The sequence below is a fragment of the Tachyglossus aculeatus genome, chromosome 1, assembly GCF_015852505.1.
Source record: "Tachyglossus aculeatus isolate mTacAcu1 chromosome 1, mTacAcu1.pri, whole genome shotgun sequence".
Taxonomy (NCBI): domain Eukaryota; kingdom Metazoa; phylum Chordata; class Mammalia; order Monotremata; family Tachyglossidae; genus Tachyglossus; species Tachyglossus aculeatus.
Window position 1 is genome coordinate 65,790,475 of NC_052066.1, and position 25,426 is coordinate 65,815,900.

The 25,426-nt window shown below is 44.7% G+C and overlaps 1 protein-coding gene across 1 annotated transcript in view; it reads left to right on the plus strand.

Annotated features, from left to right (window-relative positions):
- The window catches only part of LIPH (lipase H), a 96,234-nt gene that overhangs the window by 53,691 nt on the left and 17,117 nt on the right, over positions 1 to 25,426 (plus strand). The window contains exons 12-16 of the mRNA XM_038745063.1: positions 658 to 747; positions 3,144 to 3,317; positions 7,338 to 7,433; positions 12,679 to 12,790; positions 23,508 to 23,681. Coding sequence (XP_038600991.1) covers positions 658 to 747; positions 3,144 to 3,317; positions 7,338 to 7,433; positions 12,679 to 12,790; positions 23,508 to 23,681 — 646 coding nt within the window. The remainder of the gene's footprint in view (positions 1 to 657; positions 748 to 3,143; positions 3,318 to 7,337; positions 7,434 to 12,678; positions 12,791 to 23,507; positions 23,682 to 25,426) is intronic.

Consider the following 25,426-nt stretch of genomic DNA (forward strand, 5'->3'; position numbering starts at 1 on the left):
GCCTGGGCTTTGGAGTCAGAGGTCATGGGTTCGAATTCCGCTCCCCCACATGTCTGCTGTGTGACCTTGGGCAAGTCGCTTAACTTCTCTGAGCCTCAGTTACCTCGTCTGGAAAATGGGGATTAAGACTGTGAGCCCCACGTGGGACAATTTGATCACCTTGTAACCCCCCCAGGGCTTAGAACAGTGCTCTGCACATAGTAAGCGCTTAACAAATGCCATTATTATTATTATTATAAAACCCCAGGTTTTAATCTTGGTTTTTCTGTTCACAAATCATTAAGCTTCTTTGTGCTGTAGTTTCCTCATCTGTAAAGCAAAGGTGATAACAGTGACTTGCTTCAGAGGGAGGAAAGTTTTGGGGTTTATTTTATTTTTTTTCTGAGAAAGAACTTCATTGCCACAAAGCGCTTTGCAAATATCAAGAGCTGTAGTACCAAAATGCCGAATCACGACATCTAACGTTCTTCTGAATATTGAAATGTACTCTTTATCCTTGTAGTGTATACAACTATTTTCAACTAATTATTATTTTCTTCCAGATTCAAATTCCAAGAAATGTCAGTGGCTAGTCACTTTATCCGTAGATTATTTTCTTTTGGGTTTCTTTTCTATTCATTTAATGATTGTATTTTGTATTTTGTTTTTGTTTTTTAGCATTAGGTTTTAGAGAAACATTGGGAAATATAGATTTCTATCCAAATGGAGGATTGGATCAACCTGGATGTCCAAAAACAATATTTTCTGGTAAAGACAGATATTCTTCATTTGGAAAATGATAGTAAAAGTCCACATTAAATAAATTAAAATCAATCAATCAATTGTATTTATTGAGCGCTTACTGTGTGCAGAGCACTGTACTAAGCGCTTGGGAAGTACAAGTTGGCAACATAAAAGCTGGATATTAAGTGAATCTTTCTAGCTGTAAAAAAAGTATCATATTTACAGGTTTTCTCAGAAGCAAAAATGGAAAACAGGAATGGAAAATTTGAAAAAAAAAATAGGTGCCTTTTCATCCTGAGTTTGGGGAGGGGCCTTTTGGGGCAGTTTTCACTCATTTATTCATTTATTGAGTGCTTACTGTGTACAGAGGACTGTATTAAGCGCTTGGGAGAGTACAATACAACAATGAACAGACACATTCCCTGCCCACAATGAGCTTGCCGTCTAGAGGGGGAGATCATCATCAATCGTATTTATTGAGCGCTTACTGTGTGCAGAGCACTGTACTAAGCGCTTGGAAAGTACAAGTTGGTAACATATAGAGACAGTCCCTACCCAACAGTGGGCTCACAGTCTAGAAGGGGGAGACAGAGAACAAAACTAAACATACTAACACAATAAAATAAATAGAATAGATATGTACAAGCAAAATGAATAAATAAATAAATAAATAAATAAACAGCAAATAAATAAATAAATAAATAAATAAATATAAATAAATAAGTAAATAAATTTCAGATATGTACCTAAGAGTTTTGGGAGGGGGGAGGAAAAGAGACTGAGAGAGAGATAGAGAGTCCCAAAGGGAGGAAGAAAGGAACAAGTGCTTAGTACAGTGCTCTGCACACAGTAAGCGCTCAATAAATATGATTGATTGATTGATTGAACAAGACAGCCTAGGGAGGAAGAGGCACCCAGAGGCAAAAGAAGCCCTCGGGAAGAGATAGAGTTATCTGGGCAAGACCACCAACATACTTATTGAGCGCTTAGTACAGTGTCGTGTACACGGTAAGCGCTCCATAAATACAATTGACTGACTGACTGTGTGTAAGGAGCCATGGTGAGTTCAGGAAGGAGCCAAAGTGCCAGGAGAAGCAGTTTGGCTTAGTGAACAGAGCACGGGATTGGGGGTCCAAGGACCTGGGTTCTAATCCCAGCTCTACAACTTGTCTGCTGTGTGAGCTTGGGCAAGTCACTTCACTTCTCTGTGCCTCAGTTACCTCATCTTAAAATGAGGGATTAATAATAATAATAATAATAGCATTTATTAAGCGCTTACTATGTGCAAAGCACTGTTCTAAGCGCTGGGGAGGGTACAAGGTGATCAGGTTGTCCCATGGGGGGGCTCACAGACTTAGTCCCCATTTTACAGATGAGGGAACTGAGGAACAGAGAAGTTAAGTGACTTGCCCAAAGTCACACAGCTGATAATTGGCGGAGCAGATTAAGACTGTGAGCCCCACGTGGGACATGGACTGTGTACAAACTGATCAGCTTGTATCAACCCCAGTGCCTGGCATATAATAAGTACAATTAGTACAGTGCCTGGCATATAATAAGCGCTTAACAACTGGCATAAGAAAATAAAAATAAAAAGAGAAACCTAGCGAAGTCTCTGTGCGTCAGTTCCCTCATCTGGAAAATGGGGATTGAGATTGTGAGCCCCATGTGGGACAGGCACTGATTTTTTTAAAATCCACCCCAGCTCTCAGTACAGTTCCTGGCACATAGTAAGGGCTTAACAAATTCCATAATTGTTATTATTATTATTATTATTACCATTTTTTTAATCAAAATAGGTGGGCAAGGTGATTGAGTGCTTTCAAACAGAGAGAAGCAGCGTGGCTTAGTGTGAAGAGCCCGGGCTTGGGAGTCAGAGGTCATGGGTCCTAATCCCGGCTCTGCCACTTGTCTGCTGTGTGACGTTGGGCAAGTCACTTAACTTCTTTGGGCCTCAGTGTCCTCATCTGTAAAATGGGGATTAAGACTGTGAGCCCCCCGTGGGACAACCTGAGCACCTTGTATCTCCCCCTTCTAAACTGTGAGCCCACTGTTGGGTAGGGACCGTCTCTATATGTTGCCAACTTGTGCTTCCCAAGCGCTCAGTACAGTGCTCTGCACACAGTAAGCGCTCAATAAATATGATTGAATGAATGAATGAATACCCCAGTGCTTAGAACAGTGCTTGGCACATAGTAAGCACTGAACAAATACCATCATCATTATTATTATTTAAACCCAGTGGGAAGACATTTCTGTTTGATGCAGAGGTGGGTGGGTGACCAGTGGAGGTTCTTGAGGATACAGGAAACGTCGATTGAACGTTTCTTCTAAAACAGTGACGTTGAACCGCGGTGAAAAGATTCGTTGCAGAGAAAGTAACAGTAATAGTCCGCTAAAGTATGTTTTTCTTTTTGTAGGATTACAGTATTTTAAGTGCGACCATCAGAGGTCTGTGTACCTGTACCTGTCTTCCTTGAAAAAGCACTGTAACATCACTGCCTACCCCTGTGGTTCCTACAAAGATTATAGGAATGGCAAGTGCTTTAGCTGTGGAGAGGGAGCGAATCAGACATCGTCATGTCCCTTGCTGGGTAAGCGCCCCCGGATGTTAGATTTTGACTAGGTGGCTAAAGTAGTAGTCACCACGCAGATCCACTTATCAGTCATCTTTTCAGGCTTGAGAAGCAGCTTGGCCTAGTGGAAAGCACACCGGCCTGGAAGTTAGAGGACCCAGGTTCTAATCCCAGCTCCGCCACTTGTCTGCTGTGGGACCTTGGACAAGTCACTTCTCTGTGACTCCTCAAAAATCTCCAGTGGCTACCAATCAATCTGCGCATCAGGCAGAAACTCCTCACCCTGGGCTTCAAGGCTGTCCATCCCCTCTCCCCCTCCTACCTCACCTCCCTTCTCTCCTTCTCCAGCCCAGCCCGCACCCTCCGCTCCTCTGCCGCTAATCTCCTCACCGGGCCTCGTTCTCGCCCGTCCCGCCGTCGACCCCCGGCCCACGTCCTCCCGCTGGCCCGGAATGCCCTCCCTCTGCCCATCCGCCAAGCTAGCTCTCTTCCTCCCTTCAAAGCCCTACTGAGAGCTCACCTCCTCCAGGAGGCCTTCCCACACTGAGCCCCTTTCTTCCTCTCCCCCTCGTCCCCCCTCCATCCCCTCATCTTACCTCCTTCCCTTCCCCACAGCGCCTGTATATATGTATATATGTTTGTACATATTTATTACTCTATTTATTTATTTATTTTCTTTGTGCATATCTATTCTATTTATTTTATTTTGTTAGTATGTTTGGTTTGTTCTCTGTCTCCCCCTTTTAGACTGTGAGCCCACTGTTCGGTAGGGACTGTCTCTATATGTTGCCAACTTGTACTTCCCAAGCACTTAGTACAGTACTCTGCACACAGTAAGCGTTCAATAAATACGATTGATTGATTGATTGATTCTCTGTGCCTCAGCTCACTCATCTGCAAAATGGGGATTAAATGTAGGACGTGGGCTGTGTCCAACCTGATTGACTTGTATCTTCTCCAGAGCCTGGCATGTAATAAGTGCTTAAAAAAGAGCATTTTAAAAATGTGGGACCTTGGAAAATTCACTTCTCTGTGCCTCAGTTCACTCAGAATAATAATAATAATGATAATGATGGCATTTATTAAGCACTTACTATGTGCAAAGCACTGTTCTAAGTGCTGGGGAGGTTACCAGGTGATCAGGTTGTCCCACGGGGGGCTCACAGTCTTAATCCCCATTTTACAGATGAGATAACTGAAGCCCAGAGAAGTGAAGTGATTTGCCCAAAGTCACCCAGCTGACAATTGGCAGAGCCAGGATTTGAACCCATGAACTCTGACTCCAAAGCTCGTGCTCTTTCCACTGAGCCACAATGCTTCTCCAAAATGGGGATTAAATGTAGGACATGGTCTGTATTCAACGTGATTGACTTGTATCTTCTCCAGAGCCTGGCATGTAATAAGTGCTTAACAAAGAGCATTTTTTAAAAAAGTCCTTCTTTATCTCACTTTCCTCTTGGGCCTTGCCCTCCTCCCTCCTGAAATGAGCAGAATCTAGGCTACTTTGGCATCACTGCCCCAGTTTCAGCAGAAGCCGGGCGTACCATCCGGAAAATTGTGGGGCACAGCCTGCCTCAGTTAATAATAATAATGATAATAATAATAATAATAATGGCGTTTATTAAGCACTTACTAAGTGCAAAGCACTGTTCTAAGCGCTGGGGAGGTTACAAGGCAATCAGGTTGTCCCACGGGGGGCTCACAGTCAATTCCCATTTTACAGATGAGGGAACTGAGGCCCAGAGAAGTGAAGTGACTTGCCCAAAGTCACACAGCTGACAACTGGCAGAGCTGGGATTTGAACCCACAACCTCTGACTCCAAAACCCGTGCTCTTTCCACTGAGCCACGCTGCTTCTCCTTTGCTTCTCTTCTTCTGCTTCTCAGTTGTAGGATGGGATCAATTAATCAGTGGTATTTATCGAGCGCTTACGCGTGCAGCGCACCGTACTAAGCATCTGGGAGAGTATAATACAGTAGAGTTGGTAATAATAATAATAACTGTGGTATTCGTTAAGCGCTCACTCTGCGTCAGGCACTGTACTAAGCCCAACAAGTAAAGCGAGTTGGGTACAGTCCTTGTCCCACGGGAGGCCCACAGTCTCAATCCCCATTTTATAGATGAGATAACTGAGGCCCAGAGAGGTGAATTGACTTGCCCAAGGTCACACAGCAGGTAAGTGGTGGAGGTAGGATTAGAACCCAGGACTTTCTGATTCCCAGGCCAGTCTGTTCACAAGGAGCTCACCGTCTAGAGGGATGTAATGCTTTGCGCTTTCATCCAGCGCTTAGAACAGTGCTTTGCACATAGTAAGCGCTTAACAAATGCCATTATTATTATTATTATTATCTTTTTGGGGTTGGGGAAGGTAGGCAGTGGGGACGCGGCGGGGGGAATTAATGGTCTCCGGTGAGATGATTCTGGTGTTGTCAACCAGGCGGTTTAAATCACCAAGTCACTGGTGATTGAGACAATCATATATTGTTTTGAGGATTGAAAAAGTGAGAGTGAGTTTCCTTAGTCTGATACTAAAGAACTTAGTAATAATAATTATAATTGTGTCATTTGTAAAGCACTTACTACATGCCGTACATTGTATGAAGTGCTGGGATAATAATAATAATGATGATGGCATTTATTAAGCGCTTACTGTGTGCAGAGCACTGGTCTAAGCGCTGGGGAGGTTACAAGGCGACCAGGTTGTCCCACAGGAGGCTCACCGTCTTAATCCCCATTATACAGATGAGGTCACTGAGGCCCAGAGAAGTGAAGTGACTTGCCCAAAGTCACCCAGCTGAATATTGGCAGAGCTGGGATTTGAACCCATGACCTCTGACTCCAAAGCCCGGGCTCTTTCCACTGAGCCATGAGATAACTGTCGCCCACGTGGGGCACACAGTCTAAGCAGGAGGGAGAACAGGTATCGAATCCTCATTTTGCAGACGAGGGAACCGAGGCACAGAGAAGTGACGTGATTTGTCCGAGGCCACACAGCATTCATTCATTCATTCGTTCATATTTATTAAGCCCTTACTGTGTGCAGAGCACTGTACTAAACTAGACTGTGAGCCCACTGTTGGGTAGGGACCGTCTCTATATGTTGCCAACTTGTACTTCCCAAGCGCTTAGTACAGTGCTCTGCACACAGTAAGCGCTCAATAAATACGATTGAATGAAACACTTGGGAGAGTACAGTGCAACAATAAACAGTGACAATCCCTTCCCACAACGAGCTCACAGTCAAGAGTGGCTTAGTGGAAAGAGCCCAGGCTTGGGAGTCAGAGGTCGTGGGTTCTAATCCTGGATCCGCCCCTTGTCAGCTGTGTGACTTTGGGCAAGTCACTTCACTTCTCTGTGCCTCAGTTACCTCATCTGTAAAATGGGGATGAAGACTGTGAGCCCCACGTGGGACAACCTGATTACCTAGCATTTACCCTGGTACTTAGAACAGTGCTTGGCACATAGCAAGCGCTTAACAAATACCATTATTATTATTACTATTATTATTATTATAGGTGAGGAGACAGACACCAATACAAATAGACATGTGGCGGAGCCAGGATTAGAACCCTGGTCCTCTGAGTCGACTCCAGACTTAGAATAATAACAGAGGATTGTGATCATAATAGAGTTTATCCATAGAACCACAGAATATGGAGAAAACTCAAAAAGCCCTTTTTTAATGGTTGAGTAATCAGAATCTGTGCCTGGCTCTAACAAGGGCTTTTTAGCTGTTCTTTCCATTTGAGCTAAATTCACCCAGACCTTTTTTTGTAATATAAAATACCACTCGACTTCACGGAAACTGATTTTCTGTGGAATAGAGGATGAATGTTGTAGGAATAAAATCAATTATCATTTTGAAGAGGTAAGATTAAAAAAAAGAAATGCATGAGTTGAGGGAGGAGATGATAAAATTCGGTTGTCCCCTTAGTATTATTTTTTCCTAACTTCAATTTTTACACTTTGCATGGGATGTAAAATCAATTCTTATGTAATTTATGGAATAATGCTATGTGCCACTTTTCTAATATACAGGTTACCATGCAGATAAATGGAAAAACTACCTGACACAAAAGAATCCTCCAGAAGCAAAAGCTTTTTTTGATACATCTGATAAAGAGCCATTTTGCAGTGAGTAACTTTTTTCACCTTATCAAACTCTTCCTTGGAAACAATAAACTTTACTCTGTAAACCCCCGTAAGATTTTTGGGATTCAGCATCTTGCTGGAGGCAGAGTGACCATCATTATTCTCCCAAGCGCTTAGTACGGTGCTTTGCACACAGTAAGCGCTCAATAAGTGCTATTGAACGAATGAATGAATATTCATTCTAGAACACTGGCTGTGACCCAATCTAAATACTGAGGGGAGTCGATCAGTTGATGGTATTTATTGAGAAGCAGCGTGGCTCAGTGGAAAGAGCCCGGGCTTTGGAGTCAGAGGTCATGGGTTCAAATTCCGGCTCCACCAATTATCAGTTGTGTGACTTTGGGCAAGTCACTTCTCCGGGCCTCAGTTCCCTCATCGGTAAAATGGGGATTGACTGTGAGCCCCTTGTGGGACAACCTGATTACCTTGTACCACCCCGCAGTGCTTAGAACCGTGCTTTGCACATAGCAAGTGCTTAATAAATGCCATCATTACTATTATTATTATTATTGAGTGCTTACTGTGTGCAGAGCACTGTACTAAGTGCTTGGGAGAGTACAATACAACAATAAACGGATACATTCCCTGCCCACATTCACAATCTAGTGGGGGGAGATTACCTGCTGATATTTTGCTCTCCCTTCCAAAACCAAATGAATCCTTATATTAGGCTTTATGGTCAAAAAATTTGGTGATTGTCCATTTGAAGATTGGTTGTCACCTTTAAGTTGTCCCTAATTAGGTAGGATGGCTCTAAGATTCATTCATTCATTCATTCAATCATATTTTTTGAGCACTTACTGTGTGCAGAGCACTGCACTAAGCACTTGGGAAGTACAAGTTGGCAACATATAGAGATGGTCCCTACCCAACAACGGGCTCACAGTCTAAAAGGGGGAGACGGACGACAAAACAAAAGAGGTGGACATTCATTCATTCAGTCATTCAATCGTATTTATTGAGCACTTACTGTGTGCAGAGCACTGTACTAAGCGCTTGGGAAGTACAACTCGGCAACCTATAGAGATGGTCCCTACCCAACAACGGGCTCACAGTCTAAAAGGGGGAGACGGACGACAAAACAAAACATGTGGACACTCATTCATTCCTTCATTCAGTTGTATTTATTGAGCACTTTCTGTGTAAAAAGCACTGTACTAGGTACCCTAATCCACACCTCCTCCCACCCCCCAAAGAACCTGGAGTAGCAGCCTAGCCTAGAGGATAGAGCACAGGCCTGGGAATTAAAAGGAGCTGTCAGTCAATGATATTTACTGAGCACTTACTGTGTGCAGAATAGTTAAATACAATTGAATGAATGAATGAACATATAGAGACGGTTCCTACCCAACAGCAGGCTCACAGTCTAGAAGGGGGAGACAGACAATGAGACAAAACATATTAACAAAATAAAATGAATAGAATAAATATGTACAAGTAAAATAAATAGAGTAATAAATATGTATAAACATATTTATATATATCCAGGTGCTGTGGGGAGGGGAAGGAGGTAAGACGGGGGGGATGGGGAGGGGGAGGAGGGGAAGAGGAAAGAGGGGGCTCGGTCTTGGAAGACCTCCTGGAGGAGGTGAGCTCTTTGCCACCCCACAGACAACAAAACAAGACATATTAACAGAATAAAATAAACAGAATAAATATGTACAAGTAAAATAAATAGAGTAATAAATGTGTATAAACATATTTATATATTTCCAGGTGCTGTGGGGAGGGGAAGGAGGTAAGGCGGGGGGGGGGGGGATGGGGAGGGGGAGGAGGGGAAGAGGAAGGAGGGGGCCCAGTCTGGGAAGGCCTCCTGGAGGAGGTGAGCTCTTTGCCACCCCAACTCCCAGCCCTATGGCTATATATCCTTGTCTTGCCTTATGCTGTCTCCTACTCACAGCGACGCCATGGACACATCTCTCCCAGAACACCCCGCCCCATCTGCCATTGTTCCGGTAGTGTATTCACACAACTTCTTGGTAAAAATCCAGAAGTGGTTGACCTTTGTCTCCTTCCATGCAGCCAACTTGAGTCTCCACCCTCGACAACCCTCCCAAGCCACTGCTGCCCTGCATAAATGAGCTTTGACTTGTAGCAGATTGCTTTCAATCAATCAATCAATAATAATAATAATAATAATAATGGCATTTATTAAGCACTTACTATGTGCAAAGCACTGTTCTAAGCGCTGGGGAGGTTACAAGGTGATCAGGTTGTCCCACGGGGGGCTCACAGTCTTCATCCCCATTTTACAGATGAGGTAACTGAGGCCCAGAGAAGGTAAGTGACTTGCCCAAAGTCACCCAGCTGACAATTGGCGGAGCCGGGACTTGAACCCGTGACCTCTGACTCCAAAGCCCGGGCTCTTTCCACTGAGCCACGCTGCTTCAATCAATTGTATTTATTGAGCGCTTACTGTGTGCAGAGCACTGGACTAAGCGCTTGGGAAGTACAAGTCGGCAACACATAGAGACAGTCCCTACCCAACAGTGGGCTCACAGTCTAGAAGGGGGAGACAGAGAACAAAACCAAACATAGTAAGAAAATAAAATAAATAGAATAGATATGTACAAGTAAAATAAATAAATAAATAAATAGAGTAATAAATATGTACAAACTTTCCACTGGCTAGCCACTGCTCAGGCTAGGAACGGAATGGGTAGGCCTCTGCTTCACTCTCCCTCCCGTAATCGAGACTAGTAGAGGACTAGAAAGTCTCCAGATGTGACCCTGAGACGGGAGGAGTTATATCCGCATCTGTATTTCATTTAATTTCATTTTATTTAATTTATTCACTTCAGACAGTAACGCCAATCGTGGTGCTGACTGAGCACCCGGTAGGCTCAGGGCGCTATATGTTGCCAACTTGTACTTCCCAAGTGCTTAGTACAGTGCTCTGCACACAGTAAGCGCTCAATAAATATGATTGAATGAATGAAGTAAGCGCTCCATAAATACACTTGATTTATTGATTGCTTATTCACTTGTTGCATGCACTGTCTCATCGGGAACAAGACCAGGAGGGGTGAGACAGAATGAGGAAGACAACTGGCTTCAAAATCAATTTCTTCAAGCAGAGGTGCAGTCCTGGCATCTTCTTGACTGGACTGAAACCTGCCTGATATTTAATACCAGAGACTCCGTCCTCATCATCACCTCATTCCTTCACTGGCCCCTTCCAAATCCATTTGACTTATACTAATAATAACGATGGTATTTGCTAAGCGCTTACTATGTGCAAAGCACTGTTCTAAGCTCTGGGGAGGTTACAAGGTGATCAAGTTGTCCCACGGGGGGCTCACAATCTAAATCCCCGTTTTACAGATGAGGTAACTGAGGCCCAGAGAAGTTAAGCGACTTGCCCAAAGTCACACAGCAGACATGTGGCGGAGTCGGGATTAAAACCCATGATCTCTGACCCCCAAGCCCATGCTCTTTCCACTGAGCCACGCTGCTTCTCATGTAAGCACTTAACAAATACCATATAAAAGGAGTACAGTATCCAAAACCAAAAAGCGAGAGGCAGTGAAAGCAGCGTGGCTCAGTGGAAAAAAGCCCGGGCTTTGGAGTCAGAGGTCATGGGTTCAAATCCTGACTCCGCCACTTGTCAGCTGTGTGACTTTGGGCAAGTCACTTCACTTCTCTGGGCCTCAGTTCCCTCATCTGTAAAATGGGGATGAAGACTGTGAGCCCCACGTGGGAGAACCTCATGACCTTGTATCCCCCCAGTGCTTAGAACAGTGCTTTGCACATAGTAAGCACTTAATAAATGCCATTTAAAAAAAAAAACAGATTCAACTCTTCCCCAATTAAGCATTAGTCCAGCAAAGAATAAACTAAAAGTAATTAATCAATCAATTGTATTTATTAAGCACTTGCTATGTGCAAATCACTGTACTAAGCATTTGGGAGAGCACAACTCAAGTCTGTGAGCCTGTTGTTGGGTAGGGACTGTCTCTATATTTTGCCAACTTGTACTTCCCAAGCGCTTAGTACAGTGCTCTGCACACAGTAAGCGCTCAATAAATATGATTGAATGAATACTAGCAGACATGTTCCTTGCCCACAGCAAGCTTACAGTCCAGAGGGGGAGACAGACATTAATATGAATAAGTAAGTAATTTATAATATGCAATTTAAAGATAAGTACATAAGTGCAGTGGGGTGAGGAAGGGGGCGAATATCAAATATCAAATCAGAAGTGATTCATTCATTCCATTCAATCATATTTATTAAGCACTTACCGTATGCTGGGATTTGAACCCATGACCTCTGACTCCAAAGCCTGGGCTCTTTCCACTGAGCCACGCTGCTTCTCTAATGGTAGACACATTCCCTGCCCACCACGAGCTTACCGTCTAGAGGGTATTCAGTCAGTCAGATAGTCAGTCAGTCATATTTATTGAGCTCTTACTGTGTGCAGAGCACTGAACTGAGCTCTGGGGAGAGTATGGTATAACAATATAACAGACACATTCCCTGCCTACCATGAGTTAGGTGACTCATTGGCACTGTAATAATAATAATTGTGGTATTTCTTAAGCGCTTACTTTGTGCCGGGCAATGTACTAAGCTCTAGGATGGATAGAAGCAAATCCGGTTGGACACAGTCCCTGTCCCACACGAGGTTCACAGTCTCAATCCCCGTTTCACAGATGATTAAACTGAGGCGTACGGTAGTGAAAGTGACTTGCCCAAGACCACACAACAGACAAAGTAGAGGAGCTGGGATTAGAACCCATGACCTTGTGATTCCCAGGCTTGTGCTCTATTCACCAAAACATGCTAAACGCTTGGGAGAGTACAATACAACAATAAACAGATACATTTCCAGCTCACAAAGGGCTGTTTTTTGTCAGTCACCAGTGGGCCATACCCCCAGTTTAGCCATGAGCCCCTAGGCAGGGGTGGGCAGGGGGAAGGGGGATCGACAGGGACAGAGACAGCGCTTAGTACAGTACTCTGCACACACTAAATGCTCAATAAATAGGACTGAATGAATGAATGTCCCACCAAATCATGGGACGGAGGCAGCGGCAACTAGCGGAGTCTGGGCCTGCTACTCAGAGGGGAAATGGGTTAGCTTTCCTCAAAACAATCCTTCAAAATCCTACGGGCCAAACAAAAGATTTTGCGGATTTTGAGTTTTCCATTGCGCATCGTGCTCTGAGCAAAGTAAAAGTGGACAAGCCTGGTCTGTGACCGTGTTATCCTTCTGTTTCTGCAGTGCATCACTACTTCGTCGACATCATCGCCTGGAACAAAAATATCAAGAAGGGCTCCATTACAGTTAAGTTGATAGACAAAGCTGGAAATTCCACAGAATCCAGAATCGACCAGTAAGTTGTAACAACCCAGATCGACTTTGCGGACGGTCCTTTCTCCCATCCGCCCGGGAGAACTCAGTTTAAATTGGCGGGAAGGTAGCCTTTCTTGGGTGCCGGATTTTAAGTGTCTTTTTGCCCTGTAAGAAAATTGCTGTCACCCCCAAAGGGACCCCAGATAACTTGGCTTCTTTAGAAGGTTTTAATCTGCTTCTGGTTAATGTATGCTGTCATAATGGGAAGGGGATTTGAGGTGCATTTTCTTTTTCCGGCAGAACTCCCGCTTATCACGGCCTGACTTAAACTAAGGGCTTTCCTTCAGTTTCGAAACCTAACTCATAATAATAATAATAATGGCATTTGTTAAGCGCTTACTATGTGCAAAGCACTGTTCTAAGCGCTGGGGGGGAATACAATATGATCAGGTTGTCCCACGAGGGGCTCACAGTCGTAATCCCCATTTTACAGATGAGGTAACTGAGGCTCAGAGAAGTTAAGTGACTTGCCCAAGGTCACACAGCAGACATGTGGTGGAGCCAGGATTCGAACCCATGACCTCTGACTCCAAAGCCCGTGCTCTTTCCACTGAGCCATGCTGCTTCTCTAACTCATGATAGGCAGGGAATGTGTCTGTTATATTGTTATATCGTACTCTCCCCAGAGCTCAGTTCAGTGCTCTGCACACAGTAAGAGCTCAATAAATATGACTGACTGACTATCTGACTGATTGAATGCCCTCTAGACGGTAAGCTCGTGGTGGGCAGGGAATGTGTCTACCATTAGAGAAGCAGCGTGGCTCAGTGGAAAGAGCCTGGGCTTTGGAGTCAGAGGTCATGGGTTCAAATCCCAGCTCTGCCAATTGTCAGCTGTGTGACTTTGCTCAAGTCACTTAACTTCTCTGGGCCTCAGTTCCCTCATCTGTAAAATGGGGATTAAGACTGTGAGCCCCCCGTGGGACAACCTGTTCACCTTGTAACTTCCCCAGGGCTTAGAACAGTGCTTTGCAATAGAAAACACTTAATAAATGCCATTATTATTATTATTATTATTATTATCTCTGTTATATGGTACTCTCCCAAGCACTTAGTACAGTAAGTGCTCAGTCAATACAGTGGATTGATTGAATACCCAGTGAAGCAGCATGGCCTAGTGGAAAGAACACCGGTCCGGGAATCAGAGATCTGGGTTCTAATCCTGACTCTGCCACTTGCCTGCTGTGTGACCTTGGGCAAGTCACTTAACTTCTCAGTTCCCTCATCTGTAAAATGGGGATTAAGACCGTGAGCCCTATGTGGGACAGGAACTGCATCCAACCTAATGACCTCATATCTACCCCAGTGCTTAGAATGGTGCTTGACACATTTATTTTGGTAATGATGTGCATCTAGCTTTATTTCTATTTATTCTGAAGACTTGACACCAGCCCACGTTTTGTTTTGTTGTCTGTCTCCCCCTTCTAGAGTATGAGCCTGTTGTTGGGTAGGGACCATCTCTATATGTTGCCAACTTGGACTTCCCAAGTGCTTAGTACAGTGCTCTGCACATGTAAGCACTCAATAAATACGATTGAATGAATGAATGAATACTATTATTGTTATTACCCTCCTGTATTGCATCTCATCTTAAGGAGTTCAGTCTTGGACATATTGAGTTTTAGATGGCGGGCAGACATCCAGATGGAGATGTCTTGAAGGCAGGAGGAGACACGAGCCTGAAGGGAGGGAGAGAGAGCAGGGGCAGAGATGTAGATTTGGGTGTCATCAACGTAGAGATGATAGTTGAAGCTGTAGGAGCGAATGAGTTCACCGAGGGAGTGAGTGTAGATGGAGAACAGAAGGGGACCAAGAACTGACCCTTGAGGAGCCCCTACAGTAAGGGGATGGGAGGGGGAGGAGGAGCCCGCAAAGGAGACCGAGAATGAATGGCCGGAGAGATAAGAGGAGAGCCAGGAGAGGACGGAGTCTTTGAAGCCAAGGTTCAAAGGTGTGGAGGAGAAGGGGATGATTCACAGTGTCGAAGGCAGCTGAGAGGTCGAGGAGGATTAGGATAGAGTAGGAGCCATTGGATTTGGCAAGCAGGATGTCATCGGTGACCTTTGAGAGGGCAGTTTCCGTGGAATGTAGGGGACGGAAGCCAGACTGGAGGGGGTCGAGGAAAGAGTTGGCACTGAGGAATTCGAGGCAGCGCATGTAGACGACGCGTTCAAGGAGTTTGGAAAGGAATGATAGGAGGGAGATAGGGCGATAACTAGAAGGTGAGGTGGGGTCAAGAGAGGGTTTTTTTAGGATGGGGGAGACGTGGGCATGTTTGAAGGCAGAGGGGAAGGAACCATTGGAGAGTGAACAGTTGAAGATGGAAGTTAAGGAGGGGAGGAGGGAAAACTCAATATGTCCAAGACTGAACTCCTTATCTTCCCTCCCAAACCCTGCCCTCTCCCTGACTTTTCCGTCACTGTAGACGGCACTACCATCCTTCCCATCTCACAAGCCCACAACCTTGGTGTCATCCTCGACTCTGCTCTCTCGTTCACCCCTCACAACCAATCCATCACCAAAACCTGTTCTCACCTCTGCAACATCATCAAGATCCGCCCTTTCCTCTCCATCCAAACTGCTACCCTGCTGGTTCAATCTCTCATCATATCCCGACTGGATTACTGCATCGGCCTCCTCTCTGATCTCCCATGCTCCTGTCTCTCCCCGCTTCAGTCTATACTTCACTCTGCTGCCTGGATCATCTTTGTGCAGAAACGCTCTGGGCATGTTACTCCCCTCCTCATAAATCTCCAGTGGCTTGCCTGTCAACCTATGCATCAAGCAAAAACTCGTCACTCTCGGCTTCAGGGATGTCCATCCCCTCGCCCCCTCCTCCCTCACCTCCCTTCTCTCCTTCTCCAGCCCAGCCCGCACCCTCCACTCCTCTGCCGCTGCTAACCTCCTCACTGGGCCTGGTTCTCGCCTGTCCCACTGTCGACCCCTGGCCCATGTCCTCCCCCTGGCCCGGAATGCCCTCCCTCCGCATATCCACCAAGCTAGCTCTCTTCCTCCCTTCAAGGCCCTACTGAGAGCTCACCTCCTCCAGGAGGCCTTCCCACACTGAGCCCCCTACTTCCTCTCCCCCTCCTCCCCTTCACCATTCCCCCCGCCTTACCTCCTTCCCTTCCCCACAGCACCTGCATATATGTATATATGTTTGTACATATTTATTACTCTATTCATTAATTTTACTTGTACATATTTATTCTATTAATTTTATTTTGTTAATATGTTTTGTTTTGTTGTCTACCTCCCCCTTCTAGACTGTGAACCTGCTGTTGGGTAGGGACCATCTCTATATGTTGCCAACTTGTACTTCCCAAGCGCTTAGTACAGTGCTCTGCACACAGTAAGCACTCAATAAATACGATTGAATGAATGAATGAATGAATGAATGAATCTTTTTTGCTATCTTGATATCTCCAGATATTGATTTGATTTCATGTAGTGACACTGTGAATTTTTGTTTCTCTTTAGTCTTACCTTTCCATTGTCTTAGTGTCTCTGATGGCCTTTTCTTTCCCTGATAGTCTTTTTATAACTGCCTGAATCTCTTCCTCCTACACTGAGATCGCTGCATCAATCAGCAGTATTTATTGAGCATTGTAGAGCATTATACCAAATTCTTTGGAGAGTACGATAGAATTAATAATTAATTAATTAATGATGGCATTTATTAAGCAATTACTATGTGCAAACCACTGTTCTAGGCACTGGGGAGGTCACAAGGTGAACAGGTTGTCCCACAGGGGGCTCACAGTCTTAATCCCCATTTTACAGATGAGGTAACTGAGGCACAGAGAAGTTAAGTGACTTGACCAAAGTCACACAGCTGACAAGTGGCGGAGCAGGATTTGAACTCATGACCTCTGACTCCAAAGCCCGGGCTCTTTCCATGATCCACAATGATCTCTTCCCTCAAGGAGATTACATCCTAGTGGAAGAAACAAACATTTAAAATACATTACAGCTTGTTATGAGCAGGGAGAGTGTCTGCCAATTCTGTCGTATTCTACTCTCCCAAGCATTTAGTACAATGCTCTGTACACAGCATGCACTCAATAAATGTCATTAATAATTGATTGATTGGTAGGAGGAAGCCATAGAGTATTTATATACATGTGTATGTCAGAGGGGTTGTGGGTAGCCAGGTTTTTGGAAGATGTGGAAGGTCTGAAGTGACAGTTGTGGGGAAACTCAGGGTGCGGAGATGAGAGATTACTCAGGAAAGGCCTTCCTGAAGAAATGGGATTTCAATCAATCAATCAATCAATCGTATTTATTGAGCGCTTACTGTGTGCAGAGCACTGTACTAAGCGCTTGGGAAATACAAGTTGGCAACATATAGAGACGGTCCCTACTCAACAGTGGGCTCACAGTCTAGAAGGGGGAGACAGAGAACAAAACCAAACATGCTAACAAAATAAATAGAATAATGTACAAGTAAAATAAATAAATAAATAGAGTAATAAATATGTACAAACATATATACATATATACAGGCATAAGAAAGTGGAGCTTTTTAAAAAAGGCCACGCCAGCCACAAACTCATCAATCGATTGCATTTATTGAATGCTTCCTAATTTCAGAAGTGTTAGAAGACGGGGCCCTTCTCAGGGTCGCACTTGGAGAGTTTCCAGTCCTCTACCAGTCTGGGCTTCGGGAGGGAGAGTCAAGCAGAGGTGTATCCCTTCCATTTCTAGCTTGGCCAGTGGCTAGCGAGTGGAAGGCAATCGGCTACAAGTCAAAACTCACCTGTACTGGGCAGCAGCAGCACGGGAGAGAGTCGAGGACTGAAACTCAGGTTTACTGCATGGAAGGAGTCTGGATTTTTACCAAGAAAACTCCATGGATCCACTACCAGAACGATGGCGGATGGCCCAACTGGCCCTACTGAGAGCTCTACTCCTCCAGGAGGCCTTCCCAGACTGAGCCCCTTCCTTCCTCTCCCCCTCATCCCCGCTCCATCCCCCCCATCTTACCTCCTTCCCTTCCCCACAGCACCTGTATATATGTATATATGTTTGTACATATTTGTTACTCTATTTATTTATTTATTTATTTTACTTGTACATATCTATTCTATTTATTTTATTTTGTTAGTATGTTTGGTTTTGTTCTCTGTCTCCCCCCTTTTAGACTGTGAGCCCACTGTTGGGTAGGGACTGTCTCTATATGTTGCCAACTTGTACTTCCCAAGCGCTTAGTACAGTGCTCTGCACACAGTAAGCGCTCAATAAATACGATTGATGATGATGATGATGAAGTGGGGCATCTGGGAGAGATGCTGGGAGAGATGTGATCATGGAGTTGCTCTGGGTCAGGGAAGACTCCACAGCATTAGACAAGACAAGACAAGACAAGAAGATGGGGAGAGTGGTGGTTTTTCACCTGTGAAGGGAGCAAGCACTCAATTAATACCAATCAATCAACAGATGGTATTTATTGAGGGCGTACTGTGTGCAGAGCACTGTCCTAAGTGAATTGGCAAGTACGGTGCAACAGAGTTGGGAGACACACTCCCTGTCCACAAGGAGCTTACAGTCTACAGGAAGGGAGACATTAAAAGTCAGCTGTGTGACTTTGGGCAAGTCACTTAAGACAAGACAAGAAGATGGGGAGAGCGGTGGTTTTTCACCTGTGAAGGGAGTAAGCACTCAACTAATACCAATCAATCAACAGATGGTATTTATTGAGGGCATACTGTGTGCAGAGCACTGTCCTAAGTGAATTGGCAAGTACGGTGCAACAGAGTTGGGAGACACACTCCCTGTCCACAAGGAGCTTACAGTCTACAGGAAGGGAGACATTAAAAGTCAGCTGTGTGACTTTGGGCAAGTCACTCAAGACAAGACAAGACAGGAAGATGGGGAGAGCGGTGGTTTTTCACCTGTGAAGGGAGTAAGCACTCAACTAATACCAATCAATCAACAGATGGTATTTACTGAGGGCGTACTGTGTGCAGAGCACTGTCCTAAGTGAATTGGAGAGTACGATGCAACCGAGTTGGGAGACACACTCCCTGTCCACAAGGAGCTTACAGTCTACAGGAAGGGAGACATTAAAAGTCAGCGGTGTGACTTTGGGCAAGTCACTTAACTCCTCTGTGCCTCGGTTCCCTCATCTGTAAAATGGGGATCGACTGTGAACCCCCCCATGGGGCAACCTGATCACCTTGTAGCCTCCCCAGTGCTTAGAACAGTGCTTTGCACATAGTAAGCACTTAACAAATGCCATTATTATTATTATTATTATTATTAAAAGAAATTATGGATGTGTACATAACTACTGTGGGGTGAGGGCAGGGTGAATATCAAAGGTTTAAAGGGTACAGATCGAAGGGCAAGGATGACTCAGAAGGGAGAGGGATTAAGGGAAATGAAGGCTTAATCGGGGAAGGCTTCTTGGAGGAGATTTTAATAAGACCGTGAAGGTCAGGAGAGTGGGAGTCTGTCATATAATGAAAGGGGAGGGAGTTCCAGGAGCTGGTGTTGGAATTGTAAAACATGCAGGCTGGATTGTAGGAAGTCAGTGAGGTAAGATAAGTGGAAAAGAGCCCGGGCTTGGGAGTCAGAGGACGTGGGTTCTAATCCTGGCTCCGCCACTTGTCTGCTGCGTGACCGTGGGCAAGCCACTTAACTTCTCTGAGCCTCAGTTCCCTCATCTGTAAAATGGGGATTAAGAATGTGAGCCCCACGTGGGACAAACTGATCACCTTGTATCCCCCCCAGTGCTTAGAACAGTGCTTTGCACATAGTAAGCGCTTAACAAATGCCATTATTAATATTATTATTATTGTCTGCTGTGTGACCGTGGGCAAGCCACTTAACTTCTCTATGCTTCAGTCACCTCATCTGTAAAACGGGGAATAAGACTGTGAGCCCCATGACGGACAACCTGATTTCCTTGTACCTACCCCAGCGCTTAGAACAGTGCTTGGCACATAATAAGCACTTAACAAATACTGTAATTATTATTATTATTAGGAAATCAGAATAAGATAGGTGGGGTCGAGCTGACTGAGTGCTTTAAAGCTGGTGGTAAGGAGTTTCTGTTTGATGCAGAGGTGGTTTGTACAGATTTATTACTCTATTTTACTTACTTTATTACTTTATTTTACTTGAGAAGCAGCGTGGCTCAGTGGAAAGAGCCCGGGCTTTGGAGTCAGAGGTCATGGGTTCGAATTCCAGCTCCACCACATGTCTGCTGTGTGACCTTGGGCAAGTCACTTTGCTTCTCTGAGCCTCAGTTACCGCATCTGTAAAATGGGGATGATGACTGTGAGCCCCAAGTTGGACAACCTGATCACCTTGTATCCCCCCCCCGGAGCTTAGAACAGTGCTTTGCACATAGTAAGCGCTTAACAAATGCCATTATTATTATTATTGTACATATTTACTATTCTATTTATTTTGTTACTGATGTGCATTTAGCTTTGATTCTATTTGTTCTGCTGACTTGACACCTGTCCACATGTTTTGTTTTGTTGTCTGTCTCCCCCTTCTAGACTGTGAGCTCCTTGTTGGGTAGGGACTGTCTCTATATGTTGCCGACTTGTACTTCCCAAGCGCTTAGTACAGTGCTCTGCACACAGGAAGTGCTCAATAAATACGATTGAATGAATGAATGAATGATGGGCAACCACCAAGATTTTTGAGTAATGGGATATGTCAGCGGTGTGTTTTTTAGAAAAATGATCCATAAAGCAGAGTGAACTCTGGACTGGACTAAGGAGAGACAGGAGGCAGGGAGGTCAACGAGGCGGTTGATGGGATAGTTAAAGGAAGGCTATGATAAGTACTGGATTATATTTTAAACTTATGTTGGCTAGGGAATGTGTCTACCAACTCTGTTATATTGTAGTCTCCCAAGTGCTTAGTCCAGTGTTCTGCACATGGTAAGCGCTCAATAAATACCACGGATCGATCAGCGTAGCAGCCGTTTCGATGGAGAGGGAAGGGCAGATTTTAGCAATGTTGAAAAGTTAGGACCACAGGAGTTAGTGACAGGTTGAATATGCGGGTTGTGAGTGAGATGAGTCGAGGTTAATGCCAGGGTTATGGGCTTGTGAGACGAGAGATAATGGTGTTGTCTACCGTGAATGTTATCATCATCATCATCAATCGTATTTATTGAGCGCTTACTATGTACAGAGCACTGTACTAAGCGCTTGGGAAGTACAAATTGGCAACATATAGAGACAGTCCCTACCCAACAGTGGGCTCACAGTCTAAAAGGGGGAGACAGAGAACAAAACCAAACATACTAACAAAATAAAATAAATAGACTAGATATGTACAAATAAAATAAATAAATAAATAAATAGAGTAATAAATATGTACAAACATATATATCATTAATTAGTAACGAGGGGAAAGTTACAAAGAGAGGGTTCGGGACCTCCACGTAGAAATGTTCTGCAGGCAAGAGGAGATAGATGTGAGATTGCAGAGAAGGTGAGAGGTTAGGGTTAGTGAGGTAGATTTGGTAGAGGTGGTAGTTCATTCATTCATTCAATAGTATTTATTGAGCACTTACTGTGTGCGGAGCACTGTACTAAGCGTTTGGGAAGTACAAATCAGCAACATCTAGAGACGGTCCCTACCCAACAATGGGCTCACAGTCTAGAAGGGGGAGACAGACAACAAAACAAAACAAGTAGACAGGGGTCAATACCAGCACAAGCAGCGTGGCTCAGTGGAAAGAGCACGGGCTTTGGAGTCAGAGGTCATGGGTTCAAATTCTGGCTCTGCCACTTGTCAGCTGTGTGACTTTGGGCAAGTCATTTATCTTCTTTGGGCCTCAGTTCCCTCATCTGTAAAATGGGGATTAAGACTGGGAGCCCCACGTAGGACAACCTGATCACCTTGTATCCCCCCAGTGCTTAGAACAGTGCTTTACACATAGTAAGCATTTAATAAATGCCATCATTATCATTATTATTACTCTAAAGTACTGAATAGACATAAGCTAATCAGATTGGACACAGTCCACGTCCCACATGGAGGTCACAGCCCCATTTTACAGGTGAGGTAACTAAGGTCCAGAGAAGTTAAGTGACTCACCCCAGGTCACACAGCAGACAAGTGGCAGGGCTGGGATTAGAATCCAGGTCCTTCTGATTCTCAGGCCCGAGCTCTTTCCACCAGGGCAAGCTGCTTCTCAAATAGCCAACCCCAGTTCGGGATTAGTGGAGTCTAACTTTAATGTAGTTGTGCTGTAGTTTTCAAAACCCCTTTTATATGATTTAAAGTGAGGTTGTAACAACCGTTAAGCCGTGATTTCCAACTGCCCTGCTACTCATCGGATGCAGTCACTAATATCTGCCTGTTTTGTCTGCAAGAGCACAAACTGGGCTGTGTACGATTTGTCCCCACAGATAATAATAATAATAATGATGGCATTTGTTAAGCGCTTACTCATGGGTTCAAATCCCGGCTCTGCCAATTGTCAGCTGTGTGACTTTGGGCAAGTCACTTAACTTCTCTGTGCCTCAGTTCCCTCATCTGTAAAATGGGGATTAAGACTGTGAGCCCCCCGTGGGACAACTTGATCACCTTGTAACCTCCCCAGCGCTTAGAACAGTGCTTTGCACATAGTAAGCGCTCAATAAATGCCATTATTATTATTATTATTATATGCCAAGCACTGTTCTAAGCGCTGGGGAGGTTACAAGGTGATCAGCTTGTCCCCCGGGGGGCTTGCAGTCTTAATCTCCATTTTACAGAGGAGGTCACTGAGGCCCAGAGAAGTCAAGTGACTTGCCCAAAGTCACACAGCTGGCAATTGGCGGAGGTGGGATTTGAACCCATGACCTCTGACTCCAAAGCCCGGGCTCTTTCCACTGAGTCAAGCTGCTTCTGTATAATACCTGGAAACTAAAGTCTTTGATATTCTTCATTCATTCATTCTTTCAATCATATTTATTGAGTACTTCTTGTGGGCAGAGCACTGTACTAAGCACTTGGGAGAGTACAATACAAAAATAAACAGACACATTCCCTGCCCATATTGAGCTTACAGTCTACTGGCGGGGAGATAGACATTAATATGAAAAAATGCAGATCTGTACATAAGTACTGTGGGTCTGGGAATGAACCTCCTTCCTTCCCCTCCCCCCCCCCGCCCGCCTCCATCCCCCCCGCCTTACCTCTTTCCCCTCCCCACAGCACCTGTATATATGTATATTTGTATTTATTACTCTATTTATTTATTTATTTAATTTGCACATATTTATTCGATTTATTTCATTTTGTTACTATGTTTTGTTTTGTTCTCTGTCTCCCCCTTCCAGACTGTGAGCCCACTGTTGGGTAGGGACTGTCTCTATATGTTGCCAACCTGTACTTCCCAAGTGCTTAGTACAGTGCTCTGCACACAGTAAGCGCTCAATAAATACGATTGAATGAATGACACAGTACAGTGCTCTGCACACAGTAGGCGCTCAATAAATACGATTGAATGGATGACGCTTAGTACAGTGCTCTGCACACAGTAGTGCTCAGTAAATACGATCGAATGAATTAATCAATCAATCAATCGTATTCATTGAGCATTTACTGTGTGCAGAGCACTGTACTAAGCGCTTGGGAAGTACAAGTTGGCAACATAGAGAGACGGTCCCTACCCAACAGTGGGCTCCAGCAAATCACATTACTAAAACGTCTCAGTGACGATCACTATCTCTTCCTTCCAGTGAGCCTACAAAATTTCAGAAGTATCATCAAGTCAGTCTCCTTGCCAGATTCGATCAAGAGCTCGAAGAAGTGGCCAAGATTTCCTTAGAATTCTCAACCGGAGCATTAATAGGCTCCAGCTGCAAACTCAAGATCCTCCGAATGAGGTTAAGATCAATTGCCCAACCAGAAAAGTAAGTGGCTGATGACTAAGTTTTATGTTTGCTAATCAGACTGTTTCCCCAACTCAGGATAATAATAACGATGGCGTTTATTACGCGCTTACTATGTGCAAAGCACTGTTCTAAGCACTGGGGAGGTTACAAGGTGATCAGGTTGTCCCTCATGGGGCTCACAGATTTAATCCCCATTTTCCAGATGAGGTAACTGAGGCACAGAGAAGTGAAGTGAGCTGCCCAAAGTCACACAGCTGACAACTGGTGGAGCTGGGATTTGAACCCATGACCTCTGACTCCAAAGCCCGGGCTCTTTCCTACTGAGCCACGCTGAGGATGGCACGTGGAGAGTTTCCAGTCCTCTACCAGTCTCGACTATGGGAGGGAGAGTCGAGCAGAGGGCTACCCATTCCCTTCCTAGCTTGGCCAGTGGCTAGCGAGTGGAAGGCAATCGGCCACAAGTCAAAACTCACCCGTGCCGGGCAGCAGTGGCGGGGGAGAGAGTCGAGCGTCGAGACTCGAATTCGCTGCACAGAAGGAGGCAATGGTCAACCGCTTCCACATTTTCACCAGGATTAATCTCCATTTTACAGATGAGGTCATTGAGGCCCAGAGAAGTCAAGTGACTTGCCCAAAGCCACACAGCTGGCAATTGGCGGAGGCGGGATTTGAACCCATGACCTCTGACTCCAAAGCCCAGGCTCTTTCCACTGAGTCATGCTGCTTCTAGATAATGTATGTATAATACCTGGAAACTCCGCGGATCCAGAGAATGATTGCAGATGGAGGTGGGGCGTTCTGGGAGAGATCATCAATCATATTTATTGAGCGCTTACTATGTGCAGAGCACTGTACTAAGCGCTTGGGAAGTACAAATTGGCTACATATAGAGACGGTCCCTACCCAACAGTGGGCTCACAGTCTAAAAGGGGGAGACAGAGAACAAAACCAAACATACTAACAAAATAAAATAAATAGAATAGATATGTACAAATAAAATAAATAAATAAATAGAGTAATAAATATGTACAAACATATATACATATATACAGGTGCTGTGGGGAAGGGAAGGGGGTAAGATGGGGGAATGGAGAGGGGGACGAGCGGGAGAGGAAGGAAAGGGCTCAGTGTGGGAAGGCCTCCTGGAGGAGGTGAGCTCTCAGCAGGGCCTTGAAGGAAGGAAGAGAGCTAGCTTGGCGGATGGGCAGAGATGTGCCCACAGAGTCGCTATGGGTCGGAAATGACTCAACAGCATAAGACAAGATAAATTAGACCATTTATTTTCAAAATCTTGTGCCTCTCCTCATCTGCTTCGAGACATAGTTCTCTAAATTGCACTGTTTATTTTCAAAATCTTGTGTATCTCCTCGTCTGCTTGGAGACATAATTCTCTAAATTAGACTGTTTATTTTCAAAAGCATCATCATCATCAATCGTATTTATTGAGCGCTTACTGTGTGCAGAGCACTGTACTAAGCGCTTGGGAAGTACAAGTTGGCAACATATAGAGACAGTCCCTACCCAACAGTTGGCTTACAGTCTAGAAGGGGGAGACAGAGAACAAAACCAAACATATTAACAAAATAAAATAAATAGAATAGATATGTACAAGTAAAATAAATAGAGTAGTAAATATGTACATACATATATACAGGTGCTGTGGGGAAGGGAAGGAGGTAAGATGGGGGGATGGAGAAGGGGACGAGGGGGAGAGGAAGGAAGGGGCTCAGTCTGGGAAGGCCTCCTGGAGGAGGTGAGCTCTC